Genomic DNA, 12,288 nt, shown 5'->3' with positions numbered 1-12,288 from the left:
AACATAAATATTAGAAAAAATCACCATAAGACAAGATACACAAGCAAATAATTTTTCAGATTCACGAGGAGGGATCCATAAAAAGAAAAATATAAAGATCACATAAAATAGGCAGAAAAAGAGAATGCCTTGCCATTAAAAAAAAAAAAAAAAAGCAGGACAAATTATACTCACACAAAAATAACTTATCTTTCACGAGTAAGAATCTGTAAAAAGGAAAATAATTGCTAAAAAGATCACCTGCAATACACAAGAAAAAAGCAGAAAATAATACCTTAATAAAGTTATAAGAAAAAAAAAAATGCACTGAGCAGAAGAAAAGGATCCACAAGCAAATATCGAGTTGCCATAAAGTGTCCGCTGGTGGTAGTGGTGGGGAAAAAATAAAGAAAAAAAAGAGAGAGAGGAAAAAAAAGAGAGCACCCACTTTAAGCTGCGGGAAAATGTGTGCAAGTGCGGATACTCTGTCCTTGCCCCTGCTGCTGCTGCTCCTGTTGCTGTCCTTGCTGTTCCGTTGCTGTTCCTGCGCCGGGAAGCTGTACCCCAAACAACGGTACTCCCATGGCCTCAGTGAAGGTAAGGTGTGGAGAGAGAGAGAGAGAGAGAGAGAGAGAGAGAGGAATGGGGAGGAAAGGTTGGAGGGAAGAAGGGATAATGGTATAAGGAAGGGGAGTGGAGGCAGAAGGGAAAATGATAAGAGGAATGGGAGTAGGGTGAGAAGTGAGTGGGGAGAAGAGGAGAGAGAGAAGGTGGGAGGGAAGAAGGGAATTTGGTAAGAGGGAGGGGAGTGGGGAGAGAAGTGAGTGGGGAGAAAAGGAGAGAGAAAAGGTGAAAGAAAAGAAGAAGGGAAAAAGGTGAGAGGAAGGGAGGGTGGGAAGAGAAGGGAGTGGGGAGAAATGGAGAGAAAAATGGTGGGAGGAAAGTAGAAGAGATAAAGGTGATAGGAAGGGGGGTGGGGAGAGAAGGGAGTGGGGAGAAATGGAGAGAAAAATGGTGGGAGGGGAGAATGAAGGAAAAGAGTAAGAGGAAAGGGACCTGGGAGAGAAAGATGGGTGGAAGGGGAGTGGGGAAAAAAGAAAATGTGGAGAGGAGAGAAGGAAGGAGAAAGGTGGGAGGATGAAAATAGATTAGAAGAAGGAGACGAAAGATGGAAGGGGAGAAAGGTGGTTGGGGATAAAAGGAAGAAAGGTAGTTGGAAAGGAAAGGAAGGAAGGAAGGAAGAAGGAGGTGAGGAAGGAAGGAAGAAGAAGGTGAGGAAGGAAGAAAATAGTTAAGGAAGGTGAAGGAAATGCAATGAATGGTTAACTAGCCTTGGCTGAGGACTCGCAAGCTGTTTTTTTTTCTCTCTCTGTATCGATATTCATTATTTATTATTTACTTAGAGGGTTTGTGCATTTTCTTTCTTTACTTTTTCGTTTCCAAGAGAGAGAGAGAGAGAGAGAGGGAGGGGATGTTATGCAGTTTAGAAGAAGATAAAGAAGAGAGGGGGTGGTTACAAGGAAGGTCATAAAGCAGTTTAGAAGAAAATGAAGGAGAGAGAGAGAGAGAGAGAGAGAGAGCGTAGGTGTTATGCTGTTTATAGTGAGGGTAAGCCTGCTTTAATGTGTGGAAAATATAAATTCAATTTTCTGTTATTCCGGGGAGTAGGTACCAAGGAGGCGAGAGGGAAGGTGTGGAGGAAGGGAGGGAGCGTGGGGAGGAGATAGGGTGTGGAGAAAAGATGTGGAGGAAAGAAGAAGTGTGGAGGAAAAGGAAGGAAGGTGTTGAGGAAATTAAAGGGCTGGAGGAAAGGAGGGATAATGTGGAAGAAAGAAGGAGGGTGTGGATGAATGGAGGGAAGGTGTGGAAGAAGGAGGGAAAGTGTGGAGGAAAGGAATATTATTTTTAAAGACTGTATAATAGGGTATGTATTTTCAGTTTATGTTAATGTGTGATGAATAGTATATAACTGTTTTATGTGCATTTATTTATTTGTATTATTTATTTATTTATTTATCTGTTTACCTCTTTGGGAAGAAAGTAGGGAAGAGGTAAGATGGAGCAGATGGGGAGAGAAGAGAATTAAAACTGAGAAGAGAAAGGCAGAACGCAAGAATGTAGACCGCGTTACTGGGTGAAAAATATTATGCTACTTAGTTTCCTTCATTTTTTCGAGAGCTAGGTATGGAAAAGAGAGAGAGAGAGAGAGAGAGAGAGAGAGAGAGCATGGTGGGAGGAATGTGAGGAGGAAAAGAAGCGAGCATGCGAATGAGGAAAAGAATTTAAATATTAGGTTGCAGTAATGTGTGCAAAATATATATTCAATTTCCTCTTATTTGGAGGGTAGGCACGAAAAACGGGGTAGGCAGGGGTGAGGAGGGAAGGAGAGACGTGGAGGAGAGAAGAAGCGAGAGGAGGAAACGTGGGGGGAAAAAGAGGGAATGAAAATGAGGGAAGGAAAGAAAATTTAGTAGACTGTTTGTAGGGAAAGCGAGTCTGCTTAATGTGTGGAGAATTTATTTTTTGGGGGGTGGAGGAAGAGGGGAAGGGGAGAGGAGAGAGAGGGAGGGATGTAGTTGAGGAACGGAGGGAACGGAAGGTGTGGAGAGAAGGAGAGAAATGCAATTAGGAAAAGAATGTAAATTATGAAGCTGCGTTATTGTGTAGCTAGGTATGGAGGAGATGGGAAAGCACGAGCAGGGGAGGAAAGGTGTGGAGGAAAGGAGGAAAGGTGTGGAGGAGTGAAGGAAAGGAAGGTGTGATGGAAGAAAGGAGGGAGGGTGTGGAGGAAAGGAGGGAAGGTATGGAGGAAGGGAGAGAATAAGGAAAGAAGGATGGTATTATGCTGTTTGTAAGGAAAGAAAACTAAACTTACATCATGAAACTTTACTTTTTAGTAGACAATTTTTAAAACTTCCTTTTTATCACCTCATCTTTTTTCCTCATATTGACTGCTTTTTGCATAGCCTCTTCAAAATAAATTGTAAATAAATAAAAACTAGTGTACAGGTTAAACACAAAGTATAATAGCGATCAAACTTTTCCTAATTCTGCCTTTGCGATTGATATTCCTTTTTTTTCTTTCTTTCTTTCTTTGCGTCCATTTTCACTCACCCTTTTTTATACAGTCTTTTCACGTTGCAAAGATGCTAAAGTGGAGACCATTACAAATACGCAGAATAAGTTTACAACGACGCTAACTTCTCAAAAAGTCAGCCTGCTAAATTATGCCTCCTCTTAACATTCCACCTCGTCTCTAATTTTCTCTCTCTCTCTCTCTCTCTCTCTCTCTCTCTCTCTCTCTCTTTCTCCATGAATATTACGTTCTGGATATATAAATGTGGAGTACCGTGCGAAAAAAAAAAAAAAAAAAGCCTCCTTGTTTTTCTTTATTTCTCCCACTTTTTTTTACATGGCTTAATCTACGCACTTTGCAGAAAATAATATAAAAGTGAACGTTAGATAATTTAGTCATCCTGTATACATATGATGCAGACTAAGCTTCTCTCTCTGAATGTGATACGGACCAAGCTTCTCTCACGGAATGTGATGTAGACCAAGCTTCTCTCTCTCGCTCTCCAGCAGCCTGTTAACCCTCTCATTATCGGAGCACCTTGTATTCTACTTCAGCAGATGTCAGACGATTTTATTCAGCTGAGAGTGATTCATAGGAGCCTGAGTGTTGATACTGTCCCCGTGAACCCTCTCTTGGTCTGGATAGCTCCTGGAGTGGGAACGTAGGTGTAGAATTTTCGTGAATTTTCAAGGTTCGTGTAATATAGGTGTATATCCTAGTTTTCACTGACTGATCCTGCGTTTCTGTGTCCCCATTGTCAGGATTCTGTGTATATTTTCAAGTGTTCAAGCCTGCTACAGTACGTACATACAGTACATACATTCATATAGAAATTCAAATCAAACTTCATTACTTTCATTTCAAGCAAAATAATGTTAAACGATTTAATTCAACTAAGAAAGGACCATGTATAACCCCTCCATTTCGAAAAGCCTCCCCTTTGGTGAATAAAGTGCAGTTTTTAGCACGAAGGATATACGTACTAATGAATAATCACGTCGTCCGAATGTAGTTGTCAATTGTCCTCGCCGCCCTAAGCCCCGCCCACCTCGTCTCTGATTGGCTGTCGGTCTGCCGTCTAGAGAGATTTAATCCTTGCAATGTTTTTATTTACTCCTCCATGGTATTTAACTACTCCCGCATCGTAATTTAAAAGGCTCTAGTTGGCCTCGTGAATGAATTTGGGTCTTGGATAATAAATGAACGCTTGAATGTTGCTGTGTATGATGATTGTATTTGATGATGTCGCGTGTTTTATGCTCTTTACTATGTTTGTATACCGTTTTTTTCATGATGTCTGTGTCATGGGAAGGCATTGGTGTTTAATCGCTGAAAATTAGTGTTAACTTACTCAGACCCCAGAATTTCATGGAAACACTGAAAATTGTGGTATTTATAATGGGGGGGTTGATGTGTCACCAGAACAGCATCCTTCCTTGTAAGGCAAGACTGCGTGATCTGAAGTTCAGTAGGCGCTTGGCGTTCGTGTGGGTGGGGTGTTGCGCTCCGGAGAATTGCGTGGTTGCGTCTGCGTGGATGTCTGGCTATAGATAACACAGTTTTTCTTCTTGTATAATGCAAGATGGTTATTGAACGGAGTATTTACAAGGATGGTGGTGTGTGAAGGTATGTATGATCATGCAAAATGGTGTAGAAATTAATACAATGCGAATAAGTATTGTCGGTGTATACGTCTGTCCACATTTGGTTTCTTCGGATTTCGACGTGTCACATCAAAGGAACGACGAGCTGACAACGATGGTGTAAATTATTATTGCATGGCTTGCAGTCAGTTGTGCAATTTTGTGTCCGAGTGTTCGCTATACATTGGGAACCGTCTACAAGTCATACCTCTGGTTGGAATGAACTGAAATTTCGCGTGGGTATGCCCGGTATGTAAGAGCAGGTCTATGGAGCTTTACTGTCCTTGCCTTTAACTGAAAGAATAGTTTTGTTAGAACCTTCCCAATAGCAAACAGCCGCAATAGGACCAACAGGTCTGATGCATTTTGCTTTCCTTAAAATTGTGTCGGTGCGTTTCGGGGGCGCGCTTGTCTGTTACCTTTGAAGGGAAATGGTATTGTGCATGATGTCGCAGTTACAACAGTATTTTATGTTTGCGGAAAGGATTGGAGATGTGGGTCTAATGAACTGATCAACATTTTTGATTGCATGTTCGATTGGATAATGAGATCGATCGTAGAACATTGAGGAAGATTACCGCGGACTCGTGAAGGTGAGGGAGGGTGGGAGGTGGTTGGAACAGCCAACAGGTATGCTTGTTTCCGCTTCCCCCCGTACCTCTCCTCCCACCCTGTCCCTTCTTTCCCCTCCTACCCACGCTCTCTCTCTCATTATTATTTCTGCAGACAGGTCAGTTTATCGTTACGGTATCTCAGATCGATCTGTATTTTTAAGATTATTATTGGCATACATGAACTGTTATCCCGTTTCTCCCTTTAACCCAGCTTAGATTCCCACTTTCATATTTGCATTACATTTACATTGCAGAAATTTGCAAATATTTGAGGATTCTCTCCCCCCTCCCCCCCTCTCTCTCTCTCTCTCTCTCTCTCTCTCTCACACACACACACACACACACACACACACACACACACACAATGGGGTATAAACTGAATACGAAAAGACTCATAAACCAGCATATAAAACTGTACTTCCGTGCAGCTCTTTTTATTTATTTTTTACCTTTTTCGCCCCACTTTTTATTTATTTTTCTGCCTAGTCTATTTCCTGTGCATAAATACGTAAGTAGAAGAGAAACTGGTTAAATGTGATGGGGGAAATAATTGTCATGAGTAGCCTATATATATATATATATATATATATATATATATATATATATATATATATATATATATATATATATATATATATATTAGTATATTTAGGCAGAATGTTTTCTTTTATACAAAAATCATTAAAGACCAAGGCGTAGCCATTGTTCACTATTTTTCTGTTGATCTTTTCGAGTTTTCTTACACAATGTTTTACACTATGATTCAGGTTGTAGATAATATGTCCAAGATCCATGTCGTAACTATATTTTATTAATTATTTATTTTCATTTTTCGTAGGACGTTTCGTGTATCCTTACACATCATCAGCGACTGTAATATAGAAACAATACACTCTAAAACATGTTTTATAGTGTATTGTATCTATATTAAAATCTCTGATGATTTGTAAGGATACACGAAACGTCCTACGAAAAATGAAAATAAATAATTAATAAAATATAGTTACGACATGGATCTTGGACATATTATCTACAACCTGAATCATAGTGTAAAACATTGTGTAAGAAAACTCGAAAAGATCAACAGAAAAATAGTGAACAATGGCTACGCCTTGGTCTTTAATGATTTTTGTATATATATATATATATATATATATATATATATATATATATATATATATATTACCACTCCCATTTGTAGTTAGCTTAATCCCTTTTCAGAGATTTCGAAGTAGAGAAAATAGACATCCAGAGTATTTATAAATTTAATATGAAGCAAATTTCTTAACTCCTCCTGTCCCATGTTTGTCTCTCTCTCTCTCTCTCTCTCTCTCTCTTATGTGTAATCCCTTCCTCTGCATATACGTAAAAGCAGAGGACATAACAGACTCAGGCTATAAATTCATTGAGGCAAACATCTCCCCAAAGTAGCCTGTTAGTTCTCTCTCTCTCTCTCTCTCTCTCTCTCTCTCTCTCTCTCTCACACACATCCCCTCTTTTTCCTAGTCACTTAATTTTGCAGAAATGTGGAAATGGACAACACAGACGCACGCTAGGCTATTGTTGAAATTTAAATACAAACTCGTGTGTTTGTTTTCCATTTCTCCCTATTTCTCATCCATTTTGACTTCCACTCCCATTTCCACATAGTCTAATGTCCCGTTTGCTAAAATAAAAATAATAATAATAATAATTCAAAAAGATTCAAAACACAGGGATGATAAATTTGATATGAAAACAGACGTGCCTCAAAAGTAACGCATTAATGCTTTCTCTGTGTTCATCTATTTTGACTCTCTCTCTCTCTCTCTCTCTCTCTCTCTCTCTCTGCTGTGTAACCTATTCCTTTAGCAGAAATTTAAAAGATGTAAGAGAGATCCAGAATGACACAGACTTCTCTCGTAAAAGCTCGTTCCACATCACTCATTTTTTTCTTGGTTCCACTTCATCTTACTACCTTCAGTTTTCTCTTATTTTTATATTTTCATTATTCCTTCTGTTTTCTTCTGTTTATCTCCCATGTTTTCCTTTCCATCGTCTTTGATTCATTTCCTATATCCTCCACTCTTCCTTATTTTTTTTCTTTCCTGTCCATATTCACTATTCCATCCCTCTGTATCTCATCTCCCTTCATTCCACCGTCTTTAACGTAGTTCCTATTTCCTTTCCCTGTTAACTGGTATTCATTTTTTATACTGTTCCTATCTTTTATGTTTTTTCAACTTTTTTTTTTATTCTTTCTACCATTCCCTATTAGCTACCTCTTTCAATTTTTTTATAGTCATGTTTTCATTAGTCCCTTTTCTACCAGGCTTTATTTTTTTTTTATCCTTATTTTTCCTCCCATCCATCATCCTTTACAACTCCTTTGCTCCCATTTCCTCATTCTTGGCCCTCTATTACTTACGATTTTTCAGTTCCTCTCAAAATAACCCGTATACACCTTTTTGTTTTTTATCTTTCCTTTTTTCCATTTCACAGTTATTTTTTTGCTTTCCCTTTCAACTTACTATCATTTCTCTTGTTTCCCTTCATTTATTTTCCTCCTCCTCTCCTCCGACTTCTCTCCTACATTTACCTCCTACTCTCCTTCACATTTTTATCTTCCTGTTCCTCGTGCCTTTATCTCTGCGTTTACTTCCTCCTTTTTCGTCCCCAAGTTTTTCCTTCCTTTCTTCTTTCCTTCTCCCTTCTCCTTCGTTCTTTCATTTCCTCCATCTTTTCTCCTGCATTTCACTCCAGCTTCCGTCACAGATAACTCATTTTTCCGTCCCCTTTACGCTCTCTCTCTCTCTCTCTCTCTCTCTCTCTCTCTCTCTCTCTCTCTCTCTCACACACACACACACACACACACACACACACACACACACACACACACACACACACACACACCTGTCCTCCTTCCCTCTTTTCCCTCCCTCCTCCTCCTCTTCCCTACTTGCTCCCCAAATAAAAGAAAATTGAATAAATATTTTGCACACATTAACTCGGCCATATAATTTACTTTCGTGCACACCCTCTCTTCTCATCCTCACACTTTCCCTCCTTTCCTCCACACCTTCCCTCTTTAACTCCACACCCTCCCTTCTTTCCTCCACATTTTCCCTCCCCTTTCCACATTTTCTCTCCTTTTCTCCACGCCTTCTTTCCATTCCTCTACACCCTCTCTCCGTCCCTCCACACCTTGCCCTTCCTCTTCACCTTTCTCTTCTTCCCTACCTGCTTCACAAAATTAACACTGATTACCTTGTACACATAAGAATATAATTTGCGTTTGCAGTGTTGAAAATTCATACGTTGTGTTGTATGTAAGAAAGAATGTGTGTGTGTGTGTGTGTGTGTGTGTGTGTGTGTGTGTGTATTGTGTGTGTGTGTGTGTGTGTGTGTGTGTGTGTGTGTGTGTGTGTGTGTGTGTGTGTGTGTGTGTGTGTGTGTGAGAGAGAGAGAGAGAGAGAGAGAGAGAGAGAGAGAGAGAGAGAGAGTTGTTAAAAGAGAAGGGAACACTTTAGAAGGCATATATTTCCGTAAATAGATCTATCGATAGATAGATATTATTAAAAAGGGGAACGTTGGAGAGAGAGAGAGAGAGAGAGAGAGAGAGAGAGAGAGAGAGGGAGGGAGGGAGGGAGGGAGAGTTACAGAAGGTTACAAAAGAAGGGAACATTAAGAGAGGGAGAAGGAGTTTGTGAGAGTTCTTTTGTAATAACCTTCTTTGGTGTCATTTGTTTTATCTTGCCCTACGCTTGAATGATTAAAAACAAATTGGGAAGATAATAATAAGGGAAATAATAATGATAAGAGCAAGAAAAAACGGGAAAATAAAGAGGAACGGAAGAATACGAAAATAATAATGAGTAAAAAAAAAAAAAGAGGGAGAAAACAGAGGAACGGAAGAATTCAGCTAATCCAATATTCAGGTTTTAGGAGGAAAGTTCTCGATAATAAAAACTTGCTTTGTGTTTGCGTTGTTCACTAATCTTGGTACATTGCTGCTAAGTGAATGTGCTTGTGTGTTTATATGTGTGTGTGTGTGTGTGTGTGTGTGTGTGTGTGTGTGTGTGTGTGTGTGTGTGTGTGTGTGTGTGTGTGAGAGAGAGAGAGAGAGAGAGAGAGAGAGAGAGAGAGAGAGAGACTGCATTGCCCACTGATTTTCCCTCGTATCCTAATATGAATGTGCATGAGAGAGAGAGAGAGAGAGAGAGAGAGAGAGTCAAAATGCAAGAAAAAAAGAGTGGAGTGCAAAGTTAGCAGAATTTGGTGCTTGAAGACTGAAGTTAGTTTCCTAGTTAATTAGCGCGTTGTTATTTTCAAGTGCTCTTACATTCCTAGGTATTTAATGTTTGATAAATGAAGGGGAGACGATAATGAAGTAAAGAGGAGGGGGATAATTCGATATGTATTGTTCAGCTTTGTATCAGAAGCGAATACTTGATGTTGTACATTTCTGGACAAGTTTATATTTTATTTATATTATTAGTTTTGTTTTAGGCGAATAGTAGTGAAACGCTTACACATTGTAGTGGAACGTTTGATTGATGCCGAATATCGCATAGCAGGCTTTTAAATATTAGTGTTCACTGTCACGTTGCGAGAGAGAGAGAGAGAGAGAGAGAGAGAGAGAATGATTACGGTAAGTAAACCACTTGGAAGAGAAGGTATACTCGTTGCAGCTGTTAGCATTGTCTGCTGTTGTTAATTGGCAACCAAGTAAATGTACACACAGTAGCCTAATATATATATATATAGATAGATAGATAGGTAGATAAAGATTGATTTAGATATATGTGTACGGTATATGTATCGTAATGGGGGGGGGGAGTGGGCGATGTTTCAGTGGTAAGTATATACCTGTATGTTTGCGAGATGCCAAAGAGGACGAAAGTAGAAAAAATGCGTTTGGAAGAAATGGATATCGAAACGATGTGTGTATTTTAATCCTGAGTTGAATATATGCCTTTTGCCAAACCTTTCGTTCTCAGTGTCACGACTTCTCGTGCGTGCTGTAACGATTTTTTTTTTTTTTTTTTTTTTTTTTAGTAGCGTGTACCGGTATAAGAAAAGCGAATAATGATGGGGGAAAAAAGAAAGAAAAGGGCGAGAGCAAAGTTGGCTGAATAGCCTAGGCTGCTTGCAAGAAAGAAGTTTGTTCCATAATAAACTTAGACTTTGTGAATTAAAAATAAAAGTTCGTGATATTCTTGCGTAGCGAATAGCCTATGCTAAAAGGAGGAGGAGGAGGAGGAGGAGGAGGACAGAGGAAGCGTGGTTGATTAGGTTGATTGAAAGAGAGAAGCTTGCTTGGTCTTCAAATTGTTGCCGTAGTTTATCCATTTTTATATTTTATTTGCGTTGTTTTATTTTTATCTCCTCCTCCTCCTCCTCCTCTTATTATTATTATTATTATTATTATTATTATTATTATTATTATTACTTTCATATCCACAAGCCATTTCAATCAGTAAAGTCTTTTGGTAGTGAAGGCGTTATTGAAGACTCTATCGTCCCGAGTCTGTCGAAATATGAATAAAATCTCCAAGAATTAGCAGATATAAAAATGCATATTTCATCTAACTGAAGGGGTTAATAGATCAGCTAATTTCCTGTGTTTGCTTCATTAATTAGGCCTAACCTTTATTTTTGCAAATATATATATGAAAAAAAGTAATGGCTCATCAAAATGGAAGAAAAAAGGGAGGAAAAAAGTATAAAAAGAGCATTGGAAGAAGAAAGGAAGAAAAACAGTAAAAAGAGAGTACTGGAAGTATGTCATATGGCAGAAGAAAAAGGAGAAAAAAGAGTGAAAAAATAGTATTGGAAGATTGTCATTTGGAAGAAGACAATGGAGAAAAAGAGTGAAAAAAAAAAAAACTATTGGAATTTGGAAGCTTGTCATATGGAAAAAGAAAAAGGAGAGAAAAGTAAAAACAAAATAATATTGAAAGCAGGTCACATTTCAGAAGATAAGTGAGAAAGAGTTAAAAAAAAAAAATAGTTGAGCAGGTCAGATGGAAGAGGGAGAAAAGGAGTAAAAGAAAGTACGGGTATTCTAGGCACGTCAGATGTAGAGGAAAAAGGAGAAAAAGAGTTAAAAAAAAAAATGGGGTACTGGCAGCGGATCAGACGATAGAAGGAAGAAAAACAGTCAGAAAGTGTATTGGAAGAAGTCAGGTGGTTGAAGAAAAGGGAGAAAAAGAGTAAAAAAAAGAAAAGAAAAACATGGGTGGATAGGCATATGACAAGGGAGAAGTTTGGTAATGATCTAAGGGAGAGAGGGGGAGAGAGAGAGGGTGGGGGAGTTGTGGTTGCGGTTGAATAGGCTTTCAGTAAAGAGAGGGGTTATTTCAGAGTTCTTTTGTTCATTATTCTTAGCCTACATCACATCAAAGTGCATATGAGACAGGCAAAAGGGGGTGCCGAATGGAAGAGGAGAAAGGGAGGGTAAGAGCAATGGGCGGAGCCAAATGGAAGAGGAGAAAGGGAGGGTAAGAGCAAAGGGGGGAGCCGAATGGAAGAGGAGAAAGGGAGGGTAAGAGCAAAGGATGTCTGGTTGAATAGCTGCTCTTGGTTGCCTTGTTTTGTAGCCTAATCACATAGCACATTACAGTGACTCACGTGTGAAAAAAAAAAAATGAAAGGATTGAGGAAGTGGGAAATAGATGAAAAAGAAATGAAGAGGCGAGGAAATGATGCCAAGGAAGAAAAGTGGAGAGGAGAGGAAATGATGCTTTGATGCGTGAAAAAAAAATGAAGCTTGGAGGTGTGAACAAAAATGAAGAAGAGAGGAAATGATGCTTAGATGTTTGAAGAAAAGGAATGGATGGGTCGGAAAAGAAGAAAAAAAAATGAACAGGAGAGGAAATGATGCTTAGATGTTTGAAAATAAAAATTATATATAGAATGAAGGGGTCGAAAGAAAAGGAAGAAATGGAGATGAGAGGAAGTAATGCTTAGATGTGTGCAAAAAAAAAAAAAAGTG

General features: G+C 39.0%; 1 protein-coding gene across 1 annotated transcript in view; it reads left to right on the top strand.

Annotated features, from left to right (window-relative positions):
* The first annotated feature begins 443 nt into the window (after nucleotides 1-443).
* LOC145399744 (neural cell adhesion molecule 2-like) overlaps nucleotides 444-12,288 on the top strand; it is a 401,276-nt gene continuing 389,431 nt past the window's right edge. Inside the window, exon 1 of the mRNA XM_080272292.1 lies at nucleotides 444-576. Coding sequence (XP_080128418.1) covers nucleotides 444-576 — 133 coding nt within the window. The remainder of the gene's footprint in view (nucleotides 577-12,288) is intronic.

Source organism: Coenobita brevimanus, chromosome 50 (genome assembly GCF_032717465.1).
Source record: "Coenobita brevimanus isolate Jiangsu-jjx chromosome 50, ASM3271746v2, whole genome shotgun sequence".
NCBI lineage: Eukaryota > Metazoa > Arthropoda > Malacostraca > Decapoda > Coenobitidae > Coenobita > Coenobita brevimanus.
This window is presented reverse-complemented; position numbering and strand designations above follow the sequence as displayed.